Source organism: Fringilla coelebs, assembly GCF_963513975.1.
Source record: "Fringilla coelebs genome assembly, chromosome: 23".
Lineage (NCBI taxonomy): Eukaryota > Metazoa > Chordata > Aves > Passeriformes > Fringillidae > Fringilla > Fringilla coelebs.
The window spans coordinates 2,009,043-2,028,134 of NC_140049.1; the positions used below are offsets into that span (position 1 = coordinate 2,009,043).

Sequence of the window (19,092 nt, forward strand, 5' to 3'; positions counted from 1 at the left end):
ATGGTCTCGAGGAAGGTGGTGGCCAGTTTGCTGCTGGTGTCCCTGCTGTCCGTGCTGGCTGAGCAGACCCAAGGCTTCATGCCCTTTTTCACCCAGAGTGACTTCCAGAAAATGCAGGTAACCCCTCTGGAATGAATAAACCTGGACAGGTTTCTCCCACTCACATCCCCCAAACTGCACTGCACATCATCAGCAAGAGACACTGTGATATCCTCCTCCCAAAATCCACACCTTTGGGGGGAGGCAGAGGGGATTTTTAAGGTGTGAGATAAAAAGGGAGAGCCTGGACCCCCCTACCAAAGGTCAGCCACACCTGTGGGGGTGTCACCTGCAGTCCCAGCAGGTCCTTTCCCTCTCCTGGCGCTGGAATTCTTCCAGAGCAGCTGCAGCCTCCCATCAGCCTAGTGATGGCTCTTTTGTTGTAACAAATAATTAACCATCCCCCGGCTGGTTGTCACCTCTGGGACGTGCCGAGAGAACGTTTTTCCTTTTGAAGTGAAACAAATACCGTTGAAAGGTGTCAGGCAGGCTCGGAGACGGCAGCTTCTGAAACACAGCCCCAGTGAGCTTCCCCCGCACTGCCGAGCCCCCGGATACCGGGAGAAATCCCATTCCCAACACCTCCCCTGGATAACAATTGATTTTTGTGGGGAGCACAGGCATTCTTCAAAGTCCTTGGGGAGGATGGGGGCGCACATGGGCTGTGTTTGTACCTCACAGCCCTTGTAGCTCCGTGTCTGCCAGGGACTGGGGGTTTCTGGATGAACAAAGGGGAAATCTGTCCCCAAAGGCTGTCTCTGCCCCTCCTGTGCTCACACACTGCACACTGAGCACGGCCTGTGCCACATTTGACATGTCCTGCTGTGTATGTCATATTCCAAAGCACCTCTGGCTTTTTCCAGAGGGTCCTGAAGACAACTAAATAAATGGGGATGGGCTGACATTACAGACCTGCAGAAAGGCTGGGAAAACGTGACCTCTGCACATGCAGGGCTCTGCACGTGCAGGGCTGGGTTCAATTTCCTTGCAGTGCTCCAGCCCAGACCTAGGCCAGGTTCTGTGGGACAGCTGGAAAGGTCCCAGTGCTGTCAGCTCCCATCTCCTGCTGACAGGTTCCCCCACCACACGTGGCTCCTGTTTACTGCAGACCTTCACACCCGGCCCCGTAACCTGACCTCGCCCCCAGCACTGCTGGATTTCAGTCCCCAAAGGGCACTCAGGCCTCAGCAGATGGGCCCTTCCACCATCCCACTGTGGATTCCTGGCTGTTGGGACAGCACAGAGTGGGTTTGCTGCTGATCCCAGCATCACCAACTGCCCCCTCTGCTCTCTGCCCCCAAGCTGCAGGAAAAGGAGAGGAACAAGGCAGGGCAGAAGAAATCCCTGAGCTCGCTGCAGCAGCTGGAGGAGGAAGGTTTCTCTGAGCAATCTGGTGTGGATGTCAATGCTGCCAAGACCCTCCAGGTATGTGGAGCCATTTGACTCTGAGAAGCCCACGAGGACATTCAGGGGACAAGGAGTCCAAGAGATGTCCTCTGCCAGCCTGCCTGCTTACATCAGAGAGAAGTTTTAGCTCCACCCCAAATTATCTTGGTTATTCAGCAGCCAGGTCACCCCTGAGACCCAACAGCTTCTCCCTGAGGAAGATGAGAACAGCTTGAGGTCTCTGCCAGGCAGTGAAGCCCAGCCAGGTGCAAGGCAGGAACTCCCAGTTCTGCCTCAGCTCCTGCTCAGAGTCACCTCTGACCCCACAGTTCTCTGCAGTGGAGAAGCCTTGTTTAAAAACTTGGGCTCAAAGTCTGTACACAGAGCAGAAAATGGGCAATTTTAGGGATTGAAGTGCCAGGCTAAGCCCTCAAAGGCAGACTTACCTGGCGAGCCAAGTCTGAAAATTGTGCTTTGCCACTTTAGCACAGGGAACTCTTTCCTGTGTGGGCAGCCACTCCTGCAGGGAGCTCAGCCATTCCCTGCCACCAAAGGAGGGTGCAGGTCCCCCCAAACAGGGACAGACAGCAGGACCAGCCAGGCTGGAATTTGGCCAAGGCACAGCTCAATGCACAACTCCTCCTGCACTGGTGATGCACCAGCTCTTGGTAACAGGATTTAAACAGCAAAATGCCCAGTTCAAAGTGTGAAATCCCAGCACATCCCCTCAGCTGGCCAGCACCAGAACACAGCTCTTTGCTTCAGGCACAGCTGGCTCCAAGTCCAGCAGGCTGGAGCAGGACCACAGCTCGTCCTCAGCTGTTGCTAGGGCAGGAGCTCTGCAGGCTCAGGCTGGAAGGGTCGATGTGCCACACAGTGGAGGATTAGAAGGTTCAGAAATTATTTTCTTTGCATCCCTGCTGCCAGGAGGTGCCTTTATCTGGATTTCTGAGCCAGCCCACAGGTTATGCAACAACACTCTGAACAACTCAAGAGTGTGTTGCCTTCAAAATGCTGCTTTTCCCCATGAGGCTCATCTTCTTCCCTCCAAATCCTAAACCCTTCACTAACTCTATCCAAGTGGGGTCACAGCACCCCAACCTCCCTTCTCTGCTCCCCTCACCTTTTTGTTCTGACTTCTCTAGTTTCCTCCACAGCAGGCCCTTCCTGTCAGAGCTTGGCTCACCCCAAGGCAGCTGGAAAAATACCAAGATGTCCTGGAGAAACTGCTGGCAGAGCTGTTACAGGACACCCCAGATGGTACTGTCAGAGGGTTGATTTCTGCCTTGGGAATTCTGCCTTTCCTTCTTCTCACCAGCTCATCAGCACAGAGATATTTATATTCCCCAGAAGGGTTTTTGTGTCGTGTTTGCTCACTTTGTGGAGCCCTCAGATCCCAACCGCTCCCGTGTGCACCCTTCTGGGTAGTTTATTCCCTCCTAAGGTGCTGCCCAGAGCTGATATTGACTGGAAGCAGCAGCACAACCCTTCCCAGCAGCTCTGTTTGCCACTTCCCTGCTCCTCCTCCTCCCAAAAAGTCCTCAGTCTCCAGGGAACAATTTCCAGCAGAGCTTGTAACAGCAAATGTACCTGTGAGGCAGCTCAGCATGTGCAGCCAGCTTGGAACACCTCGCTGCCTGCACGGGGGCTTAACACTGACACTTAATTACACTGCAATTTGCTGCAAATCCTCCTTTTCCTTTGGGAAATCGTGTGTGGGAATTGCAGCAGCAAATATCCAGGGGCAGGCTGTTGTGCAGCTCTCCCTGCCTGCAGGTTGAGGGATGGTGGGATGGGGCTGTCCCTGAGCCTTTGCCTTTTCTGGGATGTTTAAGCCCAGGAAAGGGGGTCTAGCTCTCCCTGTGGGATTGCTCTGCTCTGCCTGTGCTCATCCCAGTTTGCTTCTGAGCTTTCAGCTGCAGAGCTGAGGAGGAGGAAACAACACATAAATCTGGCATTCATTCAGTCTTTCCAGAGCTTTAAGGACACTTGTGCTTTTCTCTCTTTTCTATTTAGCTGACTGATATCTGCAGGATCAGAAGAGAAAGCGCTGGAGCTGCTCAAGCTGAAGACTCCACTTATGTAAACAAAATTTGTGAGAGAGATTAACAAAATCTGAGGTGAGATAATAAATGTGCAGCGTAATTAAAAGGAGGATTTGTGTCTTCTATCCTGCAAGCCTCTCAAACAGATGGGGAGTGTCCAATGTGGGAAAGAAGAGAGAGAAAAGGCTCCCGGTTTTGGAGAACATCCCTGTTTTCCTGTGTTTTCCCACAGAGTCCTGTGAGGAGCTGAGAGAGCTGGGAAGGGGCTCAGCCTGGAGCAAAGGAGGCTCAGGGGGAATTTCTGGCTCTGCACAACTCCCTGCCAGGAGGGGACAGCCGGGGGGGATTTGGGATCTTATCCCAGGGAATGGGGACAGGAGCAGAGGGAACGGCCTCAGGCTGGGCTGGGGAGGGTCAGGTTGGACATCACCAGGAATTTCCTGATGGAAAGGGCTGGAAGGGGCTGCCCAGGGGGATTTGGAGTGCCCATCCCTGGAGGTGTCACCTGGAGGTGGCATTCAGTACTCAGGGTGGGCACAGGTTGGACTCAATAATCCCAGAGGTATTTTATGACCTCAAGGATTCTGGGATTCTGTGAAAGTGTCAGAGCCTGAGGAATCAATCTTTGAGGAGTATTAAGCCTTATCCCTCCCTTTTAGCAATGAGGGAAATCGAGGCAAACCTTTACCAGACCTCCTGGCCAAACTGGTGACACAACGGGGGAACCCGTGTGTCCCTAACTCAGTTCCTTGTTCCAGGAGAGTGCTCTGGAACATTCCCACACTGCTGGAGAATGCAGGAGCCCCTCCCTGTGTCCAAACCGCTCCTGTCAGCCTGGTGCTGTAAATCCACCAGCATAGAGAGGAGCAGCTGTGCCAGGCACAGTGTGAGGGAACTGCACTCTGCCCTTTCTCCTGCCTCTCAAACACACCCCAAGGTGAAATCCTAATTCCATTTGAACATCCTGCTCTCCATTTCCATACCTTTGGCTTGTCTGAGAGCTACTCCTCTCTGCTGGCAGCAGGAAATCCAACATATGTAAAGTAAGGATGGATGAGATCAATGGTACGTATGTGAATATATCCAATTCCAATCCAATTTTATCCTCCCAACCTAACAGGAGTTCTGCTCTCACTGAGCTCATTCCAAGAGCTCTGTTTGTGCTGGAACAACACCCCTCGGAGCACTCTGCTGTAAGCAGCCCTGGGGAGAGGAGAAAGCTCCCAATGGGTAATGGAACAGGCAGCGTGCAGTGGATTACAGCTCTAATGTTTGATCCAAAGGCACGCTCCTTGTCCAGGGACTGATCAGCTCCAGGAAGCTCCCAGTAATGCTGAGGCAGTGTGAGCTGTGGAAGCTCTGTAATGACTCTGAGTGGGAGGGAGATGGGAAATAACACATTCCATTAGGCTGGGAGTGAGAGCAGTCTGGGCTGCAGGAGCTCCATCTGCAGAGGGGTGATATCCATGGAAGAGCTGGCGTGGCAATCACAGGAGGAGCTGTGCCACAGTTACAGCTGTGTGCAGCAAGGTCAGAGTCTTGTTCGCTTCAGAGGGCACCTCTTGCCTTGTTACTTCAGAGACACCCAAACCTTTATGCCAGGTTTGATTTTGCCACATGAAAACAAAGAAGAATTCCCCCTTGAAGGGAAAACTTCCCCCTCCATAAGCTCCACTGTGGGTCAGAGCTGTCCCGCCAGTGTGCCCTTTTCCCAGCTCCTTCAGTCCTGTCATTTTCCAGGCTAACACCTCCCCTGTGCCATCCAGGAAGGAAAGTTTTCCAGTGATGGAAAGAAAGAAAGTGAACATGAGACTCTTGGATTTGGTTCCTGGACCATTTCCCACTGGGGTGATGGTGGGGCTGACGCTGTGGAAAATTCCAGAGGGAGATCCACCAGCAGGACTCTGCTCTTGCCCTTGGACCCAGACAAGCTGCATCAGCAAGGGCCAGTTTTGACCCTGGCCATGGATTCTGCCAGTGGCTCATCCCAGTTGTCCCAGTTATAAATGAGCTCAGGATGTAATGGCTGGTTGTGACAGAGACCACACGAACCCCTGTCCTGTCCTGCAGCACCAACTGTGGTGTCCAAACAGGCACCAAAGTACACCTTCAGCTTTTGGGAGTAAATTCCTTCCACCCCCAGGGGCCTGAGCAGGAGAAGCAGAAACATTTCCACTGGAAAGAGATGGAAGGACCCCAACCAGCCCCCTCCAGGCTGTCAGGGCTCTGGCTCTGGATAGGAAGGAAGTGTTCTCCAGGTTTCAGGACAGATCTCCATTTTCCCCTGCCCTGGAAGGTGCTTTGGCAGCCAGCAGCACCCAGATCACACCTGCAGACAGGCAGGAAGAATCTGATGCTCCAGAAACCAAACAGGAATTTCATGGTGGGATAAGCAGCCCAATAGTTGGGGGAAGAGGAAGGAAAGGAGTCACCCCTGACTTCCTAAGGAACTGAGCAGGCCCAGGAAGGCAGAGGGCTCTCGGGTCACACCTGTGCTGTGGCTGTGAGTGACAGGGTGACAAACGGGCACAGTCGGCTCCCAAGAAAGCCCTGACACTTCCCTGGGTGCCATGTGCAGGGCTGGCACCCAACAGCCAGGGATAAGGAGGTGGGTGGGGACATGGCAGCCCATCAGTCAGCGGTGAGGGGTTCAGCTGCGGGGTTTGGGGTGCAGCCATTCCCTGCTCCAGCACGGATCCATTCCCAGGGCTCTGCTCACACCAGCCCTGTCCCTGGGCTGCCAGAACCGGAGCAGCTGGCGCGGCGCGTCTGCTCCTCTGGCATGGGAGCCGCTGCCAGCAGCTCTGAGGCAGCTTCTGGGCTCGCAGGGAAGGTGGAGGCTGTCCCTCCGTGCTGTCCCAGCTTCCCACAGCCAGCTCTGGCTGTTTCCAGCCAAGAAACGCTTTTTTCCGAGCCCATCTGCAGCCTCGGCACCGCTTGGTGCTCCCAGAGCTTTGAGGATGATGGAGGGGCTGCAAAAATAGAAAATCCACTGTCAAATTCAGCATTGGCACTGTGGGCAGGGGATGGGAACAAAGATTGCCCATGGGGATATCGGGTCTGACATGTCTGTTCCTGCTGCCTTCCCTGTGGGGCCCAAATGCCTTCCAGGGAAGGCAGGCATTCTCCCATGGGGAGGAAGGGAAAGGGGTCGTGGATTTCTCTCCACAAAGACTAGGCACCTGATCCTGCTGAGCTTTGGTGCTGCCAACCTCCTTCTGAGGAGGAATCACAGCTTTGCCCCCACCCTCCAGCTGTCCAACAGCAATCCCATGTCTTCCCCTCCAAAGATTGTGCAATGAGGCTGCTGGGCCTGGGGTAATTCCCATGATGGGCAGAACCACAAGTTGAAAGGATGGGTTTGGGCTTTTGTTGCTGTTTTCTCCAGAAAAAGGTGAGTTATTTAATTCCCAGGTCTGCACCAGCTCAGCCAGCGCACAGCTGCATGCCCAGGCAGAGCTTCTGCAAAGTGAGAGCTGTGAGCTCACAGGATCCGTGTGATAGGAGCAAATTGGAATTTTTTATTTACATTAGACCCCTCTCCACATCATGAGCTGGCAGAGGAGCACTGAGGAAGCTCAGCTTAGCGCGTTCACACTTCCCAGCACAGCTGAGTTTGCTCTTTTAATGGGCTCCCTGGCCTCTGCTGAGGATGTATTTGCTATTGCCAACCTGACAAACAAATCTCAGCATCTTGTTGCTGCTTTCTTGGATAAATTGGGAAGAGTGAGGAGAGCTTTGGGGACCTGCTAAGGAAGAGGGTTCCTGAAACAAGGATTAGTAGCAGGACAAGAAGATATATCCTCATGCTGTGCCAGGGGAGGGTCAGGTTGGACATCAGGAGGAATTTCTCCATGGAAAGGGTTGTTAGCTTTGCAAGGGGCTGCTCAGGGAGTTTGGAGTCCCCATCCCTGGGGTGTCTGAGGAAATCTGGACACGGCCCTCAGGTGTGGGTTGGTCACAGCTTGGACTCGATGGTGTTGGAAGGATTTCCCAGCCTCGCTGACTCTGGGATTCTGCGATCCATGTCAGGAAGGCACAGCTCAGCTCTTTCAGCTTCATGCTCCTCTGGAAACCTCCTTCTCCCCACAGGTGCCATTCCTGAGGGACCACGGCGTGTCCCCCACCCCAGTGTCACACATCCATCACCTGCCGTGGCACGCAGCCAGCCCTCAGCGCCATTACCTTTAATTAAATTCCGACGTGACGCCACCGTATTTCAGCCGCTTTCATCGCTTTCTTTAGCGGCGGCAGCAGGAAAAAGCAATTACTGTTCATCACAGCTGTGCCAAAATAAATTTACAAGTCAACGCTTGGGTTTGCTGGTTTAGGTGTGGGGTGGTGGAAAGACCCCCCCTTGCCGGGAAATATTTCATGGATTTGGATCCTGGTCCTGCCTGAGGTTCTGGCAGAGCTCAGCAACTGGGCAGTGATGATGGAACCGCGTGTGGGGGTGGCAGGTGGCTGGGAAAGGGACATTTTTGGAAGAATGGCCTTAAAAATGTCAGAACATCAGGGTGAATGGGGCGGGAGCTGCTCCCCACAGCGATGGGGGACAACCCATCATCGACACCGGCTCATTGCGCAGATGAGGCAGTTTCGCCTTTTGCTTTCCCCATTTCTCCCGCTTTTCCCCAGTCCTGAGGGAGCAGCTCCCGCTCCGCGCCGCTCCCTCAGGCCACGGAGCCCGCACCCCCCTTGACCTTCTCAACATGGCGCCCGCCCCCCGCGCCCTTTCCCCACACGCCCCGTGCCCTTCCCAACATGGCGGCGCCAGGGGCGCGCGGAGCCCCTCCCAAGATGGCGGCGTCGCTTCCCGCCCGCGGGGCGCTTCCGGCGGGGCCTGGCGCGGCCATGGCGGAGCTGACGGACGCGGAGCTCCGCAAGGAGCTGCTGGCGCTCGGCTATCGCCCGGGGCCCATCACCGCCACCACCCGCAAGGTCTACATCAAGAAGCTGGGCTGCCTGCGGGCCGAGGTGGCGGCGGCCCGGCGCAGCGGCCGCACCGCGCCGCCCAGCCCGGGCCGCTCCTCCGCAGGGCCGCCGCAGGCCTCGCCCTCGCGGCAGCGCTCCGGCTTCACCGGCGCGGCCGCCCGTGAGAATGAGGAGGAGGACGAGGAGGAGGAAGAGGAGGAGGAGGAAGTGGGGCGGCCGCCCGCGTCCCGCTGGGGGACGTCAGGGGAGAGCGGCGGGCAGTCTTGGGGGGACCCCCGGGGGTCCCCGCCGGGCCGGGCCGGAGGCATCAGGGTTGAGAGCGGCCCCTCCCGGGACAGTCTGGGGAGGCTGAGCCCTTCGGAGCAGTGGGGGACGACAGTGGAGAGAGGTGGCGGTGGGCTGGGGGCGTCCCTGGCCGGGCACGGGGGCTTCAGTTCCCCCTCGCAGTGGGACACGTCCATAGAGAGGAGCGGGGGACTCGGGGGCCTTGGGGCGGACAGGGCCGGGGCGCTGAGCTCTGCGTCCCACTGGGAGACATCCAGAGATGTGGCAGAGCACGGCCGGGGCCTCAGCCAGGGGCTCGGGGCCACCCTGGATGGGTTTCGGGGCTCCTCACTGCAGTGGGGCGCCTCAGAGAGGAGTGGGGGGCTCAGCAGTGGCCTGAGACCCACCCTGGACAGGTTCCGGGGCTCCAACTCCACATCCCAGTGGAGCCCCTCGGCAGAGAGGGGCGGGGGGCTCGGCAGCCGGGCGGGCTCGGGGTTGGATGGGGTTGGGGGGCTGAGCTCCACACCCTACTGGGGCTCCTCGGCAGGCTCCAAACCCCTTCCCAGCGAGGAGAAATCCAGGAGCCATTGGGGGACATCGGGAGGGGGCATTGGGGCGCAGAGCTCCCGGGCTGCCTGGGACACGGCGGGGGAGAGGAGGGGGCTCTCCTCCAACAGCTGGTGGAGACGGGAGAGCGAGGTGACCCCCAGCACCCAGTGGGGCTCCTCGGCAGCCCCCGGGAGGTTCAGCAGCTTGTTCAGGAGAGGGAAGGAGGACCTGGCTTCCAGCGTTGGGAAGGAGGCAGAGCGGGATGCGGGCAGCAGGGCTGGGGGGCTGATCCGGCGCTTCCCGTGGCGGGCAGCCAGCGATGGGGGGCACGGAGTGACCCCACGGACGGCCCTGCTGCGCTCAGCGCCCAGGCAGCAGCCCGAGGGAAAGGGGAAAGGCCTGGAGTATTACCTGTCCCAGTTCCTCTGCTTCGCCAGCTTGGTGCTGCTGCTGATTTTTCTGGGCATCCTCGTGGTGAAGATGGCTGGGTCAGGCTGGCTGGACGGGAGAGAGGAGCGCTGTACGTGCACTGGTTTAATTCTCGTTTAAACTTTATTCCTCACCTGTCTTCCTGCTTTCCCTTTATTGCTTCCATGCCCATCACATTTATCATTCTCATTGCCATAACCTGACATCTCTGTTTCTGTCCCTTTTCCTATGGGGAACCTTGTTAGTCATGGGGAACAAATCAAAAGTTTGGTTTTTCCAAGTGAGTTTGGCCTTCAGTCCCCCAGAACCAGGGTTTATGTGGAGTGCCTTTCCTGCTGGCCAAGGATGGATTTTATGGTGTGACACGAGGTCTGTGTAGTACCTGGGGTGTGTTTTTGATGTTCCCTCTGCCAGCACGGCCCTTCCCAGCCTTTATTCTGTCCAAGGGGGAAGTGCAGCAGATAAATTCAGCACTTCAGGTGTGTCTCTCTCTCTTCTGTGTGAAATGAAAAGGGGTTTCCCCAGCAACTGGTTTTTAAGGCAGAGTTCCCCAGCTGGAATGGTTGGAAATGGGGATATTTCAGGCTTTGAGCTGAACAAAGGAGGGTTTGGGTGCTGATTTGGAAAGGTGCTGGTCCTGAGCCTGGGCACACTGTGCCCTTGGTGTGGGCTGGGAAAGCTGCTGCATTCCCAAAGCCAAGATAAAGCTGCCCATTGTCACTGGACTGTCCTGTTCCAGCTGTGACAGGAGCTCTGGAGGCAGGAGTGGTGCCCAAGTTTGGGTTGTGCCACAGGTGCCAGGAGCTGTTGAAGCCCTGCAGAGCCCAGAGCTGCACTCAGCCCTCCAGAGGGTTCATTTCCCTCCCTGGCTGTGCTGGGATATTTCAGGTGACCCTGGTGGGCAGCAAGAGTCAGCACTGGGGTGTAAAGATCAGCGTGAAGCTTCTCAAACAGGAGCTGTTAAAACATCCAGCCCCAGTTTTCAGTCCCCAGCTGAACACATTCATCAGCTCCATCACTGGTGTGTTTTTCCCCAGGGCTGCTCCCAAAGCAGCTCCTGGAGGGGCTCTTTGCATCTCCAGGTGCTGCCAGGGGGAGATGAACAATAGCAGAACCAGGCTTTAAGTTGAGCCTGCTTTTAAAAAGATAATTATTTTCTTGATCAAAGCTCTTGTTTGCAGCCAGCTAACTCACCCTCTTCTCTCTCCTAGTTAATCTCTTGCCTGTGGATTGTGACAAAAGAACGGATGATGTAAGCATTTATTTATTTATTCTCAATCTTGTGAGCTCTCACAGAACAGTGATTATTCCAGGTAGTCTATTCCACCCATAACAGTATCACTGTAAAATGATTAGTTCTATCGTTTTACAGAAAAATTGGGACTTGATGAGTTGAAAATTAATGGGCCACATGAAATTAGGAGTGTGTATGAGACTCTGAAAGATAAAAATTTAAATTCCCAATTACGTGAATCAATTTCTTTTTTAACAGTTGTAGCAGCAGTGGTATTGGTTTGCAATAAAGCTGTTTTCAGCTTTAACAGTGCAAGATTTAATCCAGCTAATTCCCTGAGCTCCACCGTGGAGTGCCTGCACAGCCCTGCTCCCTCTGTCAGGATGGATTTTTGGAAAAGCTGGGGCTGCCCCATCCCTGGAGGTGCCCAAGGCCAGGTTGGATAGTGGATAAAGGGGCAGCCTGGGGTAGTGGCAGGTCCCTGGCCTGGTGATCATTTCCAACCCAGTCCATTCCAGGATTCCATGTGCTGGTTTGGATGGGATTTGGGGAATAAATCCTTCCCTGGGAGGGTGGGGAGGGGCTGGGATGGAATTCCCAGAGCAGCTGTGGCTGCCTGACCCCTGGAGGTGCCCAAGGCCAGGTTGGATGGGGCTTGGAGCAACCTGGGATAGGGGAAGGTCTCAGGGGTGGAACTGGGTGAACTTTAAAGGTCCCTTCCAACCCAAACATTCCATGGTTAGGAGAGAGAAGGTTTTGTGTTGGATTCTGAGTTCTGCTGTGCTGGGAAGTTCTGGAGGTGATGGATCCATCAGTGGTGGGTCCGAGGCTGGTGCTGCAGGCTGGACTGTGGGTTGGTGGCACCTCACAGAACCCCAGAATCCCAGGCTGGTTTGGGCTGGAAAGGACCTTCAAACTCACCCAGAAGATGCTCAGGGTCCCTTGTGCCTGGAATGTTCCCCTGCTCAGGAGATGTGCCTGGGGCTGGTGCTGCAGGACTGAGCCAGACTCCAGGGCTGTGGTTCTGTCTGGTGTTGGGAGCTGCATTCCCACTGTCCCCATGCCACTGCTGATGTGTGTCCCTGTCCCTGTCTGTGCCCTGCAGTTCTGCCAGGCCAAGCACAAGGACGTGATCATGGCCATGCTGCACGAGCTCTACAACTACCTGTCCGTGCAGGCAGGTGAGTGCCAGCACATCCCCACCCTGCTGAACTGCAGGAGCTGCCTCTCCCAGCTCCTGTCCCACTCTGGAGGGGTTGATGGAACAGACAGTTCCCTTTGAGGGCTTCTGAGGCAGGCAGGGAATAGGAAAACAGGGGAAGGTGGGTTTATTTTTGTTCTGAGTGATGCTTGGCTGATGCACTCCTGTCACCCTGCCTGGGTGAGTGGGCCTTGTTTGTGCTTGAAGTGTTGGGAGTTTCAGGTAGGATTGGTTGGGTTTGTTATTCTTTTCTACCAACAGCTTGAAATTGTCTTCAGGATAGAGGCAGGAGTGTAAACTGATATGTTCTAATATGAAGTGTCCTAAGAAATTGTCATTTCTGCTGAAATGTGGTGGCAGATGTGTGAGTGCCTCTCCTTTTCCTCACCACGCAGTGGGACAGGCTCTCTGAGATGAGGAGCTGACCCAGCACAGTCCCTACTCCAGGAGTAAATCCAGCCCATCACTGGTATTTTGGGATGGAGTAGGCTGCTAGAAATCCACTGTATGAGCAGGGAGTGGTTCAGCAAGATTCACAGCAGTGGTAATCAGTGAAAGGGTTTCAGTTCCATTTTCTGCATTTCAGACCTCAAGGCTGAAACCTTTGGATACTGAAGCTGCACAGAATTCCTAAATCTTTTCAAATCTGACTTCGGATTTCCACCAGATTTACTTAGCACATTTGTTTAGTCAACTTGGTGAGGCAAGATTTAGAGGATTTAGTGCCTTGCCAGCATTTCTCTGCCTGGGTTGGAGGCAGAGCTGTGATTTCAGCTCCTTGGAGGCATTTTGAACACCGATCATTAGCTCCACACCTGATACCTGGTGGCAGCTGTGGTTCTGTGCTCTGCAAGGGGCAGAAGCAATACTTTCCCCCTCATTGTGTGTTCAACAGCTCTGAAGTGTCAACTTTGATTGCCCTTATCCAGCAGCAGCTCTGAAGTGAGAGGTTTGATTGCCCTTATCCAACCTCTGTTCAGTGGCTGAGCATTTTATTAATAGTCATCTGATCTGCCTGCAGTATAAATCTCACCCTGGAATCATTTTGCTGGGGCTGATTGGAAAGGAGAGCATTTCTTGGTGTACATTCAGAGCCTGGTTCTGAGCTGTTCAAAGGCTTTTTTTACAAACATGATTTTTTTATTTGACTTTTCTTACCAGGTAATTTTGAATGTGGAAACCCTGAGAACCTAAAAAGCAAATGCATTTGGGTTAGTGAAGTGAAGGATCACGTGCTGGTGAGTGGGCTCTGAGCAGCATTGTTACAACCCAGTGCTTAGTCTCTTATAAAGCAATAAATAATAGACACTAAAACAATTCACCATCCATTTTGCTTCCTCATCCTGCTTTGATTCTCTCCCATATCTCTCACTTCCCCTTTGGCCAGTCCTGTTCTCAGCAGTTCTTTTGAAAATCATTTTCTCCTCCATCTCTGATTTCACCCCCTGTAAATCTTAATGGTTTGTTGTTTCACTGGAGCCATCAGTCTTGTGCAACCAGAAATTTCCCTGGATTGAGGGCTGGGCAGAAGAAGGATTTTTCTCTACTGCAGAGTGTCAGGAGACAGACTGCTCTGATCCAGCATTCCATTTCTTTCCTGGTAACCTGTCAGTAAGATTATGTTGTATTTAGTGGTTAGCCCTAACAGTCTGGGATGGTGTTATTTCACCGAGTGCTTCATGCATCGTCTCCCCAGTCAGGAGACTTTAGGCCAGGCAGATCTTCAGGCTTAGTTCTCCTCCCTCCAGTTTGCAGAATCCTGATAAGAATTAACCTGGGTTCAGCCCCTATGGAATGAATTTTCCCACTGCTGTAATGAAATCATGTTGGTCAGTATTTTAAATGTATGGAGGGCTAATCTTCTTATGGCTTCCTTTGCACAGAATGTAACTGGCAGTTCCTCACAGAAGTTTGAAGCTGCCCTGCACTGGATCCTGAACAGCAACAAGGATTTGGGAATTTGGTGAGCAGAAACCCACTGTGTCAAAGTTAGGGATCTGCTGATACTGAACAACAGCAGAGATTTGGGAATTGGGTGGGCAGGAGCCCACTGTGTTAAAGTTGGGGATCTGGGTGTTGGCTGGGGTGGAATTTGACAGGGTCAGTGGTGCCCTTCAGCTCCCAGAGTTTGTTGGGCTGGGATTGGCTGTGGCTGAGCTTGCTGGGCAAACTTCCAAAGGAAAAGTACAGCCCTGCAGCAGGGTGGGAACTGGGCTCCCTCCAGGAGTCTGTGGGACGCTGTGTCCAGGGATGTGTTGCAGGTGAGATGGAGGTGGGAGGTCAGGGCTGCTTGTGGCCATCAGTGGTTGTGTTGTGCCTCCTGTGGAGTGGTCCTGGCGTCCTGCCCATGCTCCTGTGCCTACAGCTCTTCCTTAACTTGCCCACGAGGTCACTTTTCTCAGAGTCAGCAGCCATCATCACCTTCCTCTGGGAAGCGTGGGCTGCCTCCAGTCTGCTCGAACTCTAAAGCCTTAACAGTTGTTTGCATTTTCACGTTGCTAAATGTGTCTCTGATTAAGTGAATTGCAGCAGTTGTGGTGTTGGGGTTGGTGGGCAAGCTAGTTGGAATTCCCACTGCTCCATTTGCTCTTAAATATTCCTGCAGCTGCTGCTTGATCCACGGATCAGACAGCATCTGCTGCTTTGATTCCTGGGCTGTGCAAATTCCCAGGACGGGGCACGGCTTCCTTAGGGGCAGGGCTGGATTTGTAGGTGGGCTGGGATGCAGAGTTTTCAAATTTTGTATTTTTATACTCCAGCACATTTCCAGTCAGAAGCTGTGGGATACAATATCCTCCCACTTTTTATTTCGTTAATTAGCAGCTCTGCTGGCTGGTCCCCAAACAGCTCTGCTTCCCCAGAGCCGGCATGGCAGCATCCCCAAAACCCTGCCCCTGGCATTTTTAGCTACATGAGATTGTTTTTTAGTTGCTAGTCTGAGAGGCAGGACTGAAAATGAGCTTTGCACTGGGTGATTCTGCTGCATGTTTTGAATGCTTCTGTGGAATTTGGGTTGTAAATAAGACCAGGGGGTGGGAAACAACCGTGTGTGTGCAGCTCCTGCAGAACCCAGAACCAGCCAAGCTCTCTGCGGTTCATGAGCTGAGCACCTGTAAATCAGCAAACCTCTTAGTCTAATGGGCTGTTCATAATTAGGAGCTTAAAAAATACAGTGCCCTTTGTTGCAGTTCCCCTGGGTCTGCTGGCTGTCCCTTGGACCCCTTGGTGCCTGTGTGCTCTGGGAATGGCTCAGTGTGGAGTGAGTCTGGATTTGGGAGCAGCAGTGCTGCAGAGAGGGGAGCTGATGGCTCTCTGCTGCTGCTCTGCCACTCTTTGAGCTGCTCCTGCTCCCAGCCTGGGTCCCTCAGCTCCCACTGCTGGGGCTGAGCAGTGACTCTGACTCAGGGAACGTTTCCATCTCCGTGCTGGGAGGTGGGAACCCAATTCCAAGTTCAATCTTGTGCACGCTGAGAGGGGCTGTCAGAGAGGCAGTGCAGGGATACTCAGCGTGCCAGTGGGAGCTGCAGCCCTGCTGCCTTCCTGGAGCCACATCCATCCCTGGCTAAGCAGCCAGTCCCCAAATGTTCTGGCAGGAGGCTCTGCCTGGGTGTGGGGGCATTTCCTGCGAGCAGCTGCATCCGCAGTCTGGTTGTTCTCCCGGCCTTGATTAAAGACTGCAGTTGCAGCTTGCTCTCTTCAGTGAGATTTTCTTCCTCTTCCCATCAGGTTGAAAGGCAGGGACCTGTCAGAGCCTGTTACCAGCGTGGAGGAAGTATTCTGTCTGGAATCTGCCCATCCCCAGATGGGGCTGGGCTGCCGCTTCCGCCGGGCCGTGGTCACGGCCATCATGAACCTGTTCCTGTTCTTCTGGAGTAAGTGGCTCTTGGGGCTCAGCTGCAGGGATGAAGCTCTGTGATCACACATTGCTCAGCCATAGGAAACACCTAACAGAGATGAAATAAATCTGCTGATGAGTTAATGTCTAATTAACCTTTGTTCTGGCAGCACAGGAGACCCACAGCCCTCCTCTTGTGCTGTGAGTGCTTAAAAGTTGCTTTAAATCAGGCAGCTGATGAGCTCTCTGGGTATTCCTCAAGTGCCCATTATTATGGGCTGCAGAATAAGTGTGTTAACTTACCTTAAGGAGTCAGTTTTTCTTTTTTTCTTGCTCTAAGCTCCCAAGTCCTCCAGCCTCTTTAATAATGACTTGTAGCATTTCAGGGTTGGAGGTTTTATTGGAATAGTCTGTCACGCCTCAGCTGAGACAGGGGTTTTACCCAGCGAGGTGATAACGAGAGCTGTGTGACTGCAGGAGTTTCTAATCCAACCTGACAGGGAGGGGGTGACAAGGGACAGTTCTGTTTATTGCAGACACTGAAGTCCTGTTGGGGCATTGTAAGTGCTAAACCTTCCATACACATCTCCTGCATTTTGGGCTGCCACTGGAGCCCCAGGCTTTTATTTCCCTATCCAGCAGCTCTCCATGGAGCAGTGAGACCTGACAGTCTTCCAGAGAGATCCTTGTAGGGGAGGCCTCTGGCAAAGCCTCCTCTGGGATTTGCAGACCTGGGGGGAGGCCTGTGGTTGTGCTGAAGTTTCTTTCCTGAGGGCAGCTCCATGCTGAGGCTTTGCCACCACCTCATCCCACATCCACAGGTGCTCCTGTGCTGCAGGGAGGGCAGCACCAAGGGGGTTTTGGGGTGCAAATCCTCTGGGGAACAAAAGGAATCATTGGGATTCAGTTTCAAGCAGGCCTGGGTCACAGTGTGAGAACTAAAACTTTGTCCAGCAAGCACACAGCTGCCAGTTCCTGAATCCCCTTTGGTTTTATTCTCCTAGGTCTGATAACCCTTTGGGGCATCCTGCTGTACCTCCGGTATCGCTGGCGCAAGATGGAGGAGGAGGAACAAGCCATGTATGAGATGGTGAAAAAGATCATAGGTAGGAGCTGTGGGAGCACAGGGAGCCCTGCTCTGCTCCTGCAGGGTTGAGCCCTCACTGCTGTGTCCTCCTGTCCTGCAGCTGTTGTCCAGGACCACTACAAGGAATGGGAGCGGAATTTGGAGCGTTACCCCTACGTCGGCATCTTCCACGTGCGGGACAGCCTGATCCCTCCTCAGAGCAGGTGAGCTGCTCTGGGCACTCAGGAGGGCTGGAAGCAGCAGGATGGGATTCAGCACAGCTCCAAAATCAATCCCTGCAGCTGCTCTGCAGGACAAGGCTGGAGCCTTTGGCTTGGGAAAGGCTTGGGCACAGCTCAGGCAGTGCCTGCACCTGGTGCAGATCACTGTGCCAGCCCCAAGGTACAGGTGTGCTGTCACTGGTGCAGTGCCACAGGTGTGCTGTCCTTGTTCTGTCCAGCAGTACCTGGCTTTGGTTTGCTTGCACCTGGAGCTTCAGATGTCCTCTGCTTCATCTGCTGGGTGTTTGGTGCTGTCCCCTTTCCCAGCCAGAACAGAATATTGAGGCTCCTCTGCAGTGATTGTGTGCCTGGAAAGGGGCCAGCTGAGTTGTGCAGCTGGGAAGGGAGCTGGAGCGAGATGATTGGGTTTGGGGTTTTCTCTGGTTGGCTTTGGTGTTTTCTCAGGTTGGTTTGGGGCTTTCTCAGACAGGAATTGTGGTTGAGGTCATTGCTTTGTGGGTGGTGGGGCTGCAGGGCTGGATCCTCGTGCTTTGCTCCATTTCTGCAGGCTTATTGCTTGTGTTTTGGTTAAATGGAGCTGCCTTGTCTTCCTGTGAAGTGTTAAACATCCTCCCTCTGTAGCAGAAACTTGGTTCCTTTTCCTATAAGGGATGACTGCAGCTGTTTGAGCCATTCCTGGGTGTGAGATGCTCAGGACAGCTGGATCCAAAGCTGGGGGGAACATCAGGGTGTCCCCCTGGCTGAGATCTCCGTGTGCAGGACAGTGGTGGGTGATTTGCTCATCGAGTTCCTTTGCAGCACAAATTGAGGCAGAAATTCAGGGCACTGACAGAGCCTCTCAGCTTCCCCCCGGGCAGGATTTTGTGGCCATGCCCTGGTCTGGAATCTCTAAACCAGGGTTTGTTTGATGCCCTTCTCTGCCTGCCCAGGGAACAGCAGGCAGCCAAATCCACAGGCCCAGTTGCTGCAGGCACAGAAGCACAACCAGCTCGGGATTCTCATTTATTTTCTTGCTGTTCCTTGCAGAAAAAAGATGAAGCGGGTGTGGGAGAGAGCCGTGGATTTCCTGGCCTCCAACGAGTCCCGGATCCAGACGGAATCGCACAGGGTGGCAGGGGAGGACATGCTGGTGTGGAGATGGACTCAGCCCTCGTACCTGTCGGACTCGGAGCACTGAGGGCGGCAGGAGGAGCAGCAGGGTGGGACACGGACCCTGTGCAGGCCTCGGGGCCCTCGCTGGTGGTGGGAGGAGCAGGGCCTGGCCCGGGCTTGGGGGTTGCACGGCTCTGTTTGCTCTCGCTGCTGAAACTCTCCAAACACACACGTTCAGGGCAATACTGGCTTGGAAAGAAGATGGGCTTGAGCTGGTGGGAAGCTGGGATTGCACCAAAGTGAGCCTTCCACAGAGACCTGGCTCCCGTGGCAAGCAAACAACAGCCTACAAAGAATAACTGCACACCCCTCTCGAGGGCTGGGGGGCTCTGCCAGAGCCTGGGGGTGCAAAATTTGACCTCAATTCTACAAAGGCCAACTGGTGGCAGAGTCCATCAGGGAATGTGCTGAAAGATAACATTTCCCATGGAAACATTAGGGTGGCAGTTGCAGGCGTGTCTTTGTTTGCGTTTGTTTTTATCAGTGCAAAGACAGTGAGGAAGCACTTGCTGCTTCCCAGCAAGGAAAATGTTTTGTGTTGGCTTCATCCATCCAAAATTGGGAGGGAGGGAATTGGGTGAAGGTGGGCCTGGAGAGAGGGGGGAGCCTGACGTGCCTTGGTGGGCTGGGCTGGGGGTGGTGGAGGAGAGTTTGTGACCCTGTTACACCTTTAAGTCTGCAGTCTGTGTGCTTTTTTATTTTTTTGGGGGGG

At 54.1% G+C, this 19,092-nt stretch overlaps 2 protein-coding genes across 2 annotated transcripts; both read left to right on the top strand.

Moving 5' to 3' along the window:
- On the top strand, window positions 1-2,853 carry MLN (motilin; the record flags this gene model as incomplete). The annotated part of the gene is made up of 4 exons (XM_084220852.1): window positions 1-117; window positions 1,342-1,464; window positions 2,583-2,685; window positions 2,744-2,853. The coding sequence occupies 4 exons, from the start codon at window positions 1-3 to the stop codon at window positions 2,851-2,853; spliced, it is 453 nt and encodes a 150-aa protein (XP_084076978.1).
- Window positions 2,854-8,316: 5,463 nt separating this feature from the next.
- On the top strand, window positions 8,317-18,928 carry LEMD2 (LEM domain nuclear envelope protein 2). The gene is made up of 9 exons (XM_084220571.1): window positions 8,317-9,741; window positions 10,862-10,902; window positions 11,990-12,065; window positions 13,247-13,323; window positions 13,969-14,048; window positions 15,812-15,957; window positions 16,925-17,026; window positions 17,108-17,210; window positions 18,255-18,928. The coding sequence occupies exons 1-9, from the start codon at window positions 8,325-8,327 to the stop codon at window positions 18,403-18,405; spliced, it is 2,193 nt and encodes a 730-aa protein (XP_084076697.1). The 5' UTR covers window positions 8,317-8,324; the 3' UTR covers window positions 18,406-18,928.
- The last annotated feature ends 164 nt before the right edge of the window (window positions 18,929-19,092 follow it).

What these genes read in the sequence shown, in the direction of transcription:
- LEMD2 (XM_084220571.1), top strand. Translation starts at nt 8,325, where the DNA reads ATGGCGGAGCTGACGGACGCGGAGCTCCGCAAGGAGCTGCTGGCGCTC. An exon ending in AAGTGAAGGATCACGTGCTG is followed by an intron (nt 13,324 to 13,968) that starts GTGAGTGGGCTC and finishes TCCTTTGCACAG; the next exon opens with AATGTAACTGGCAGTTCCTC. An exon ending in GATGGTGAAAAAGATCATAG is followed by an intron (nt 17,027 to 17,107) that starts GTAGGAGCTGTG and finishes CCTGTCCTGCAG; the next exon opens with CTGTTGTCCAGGACCACTAC.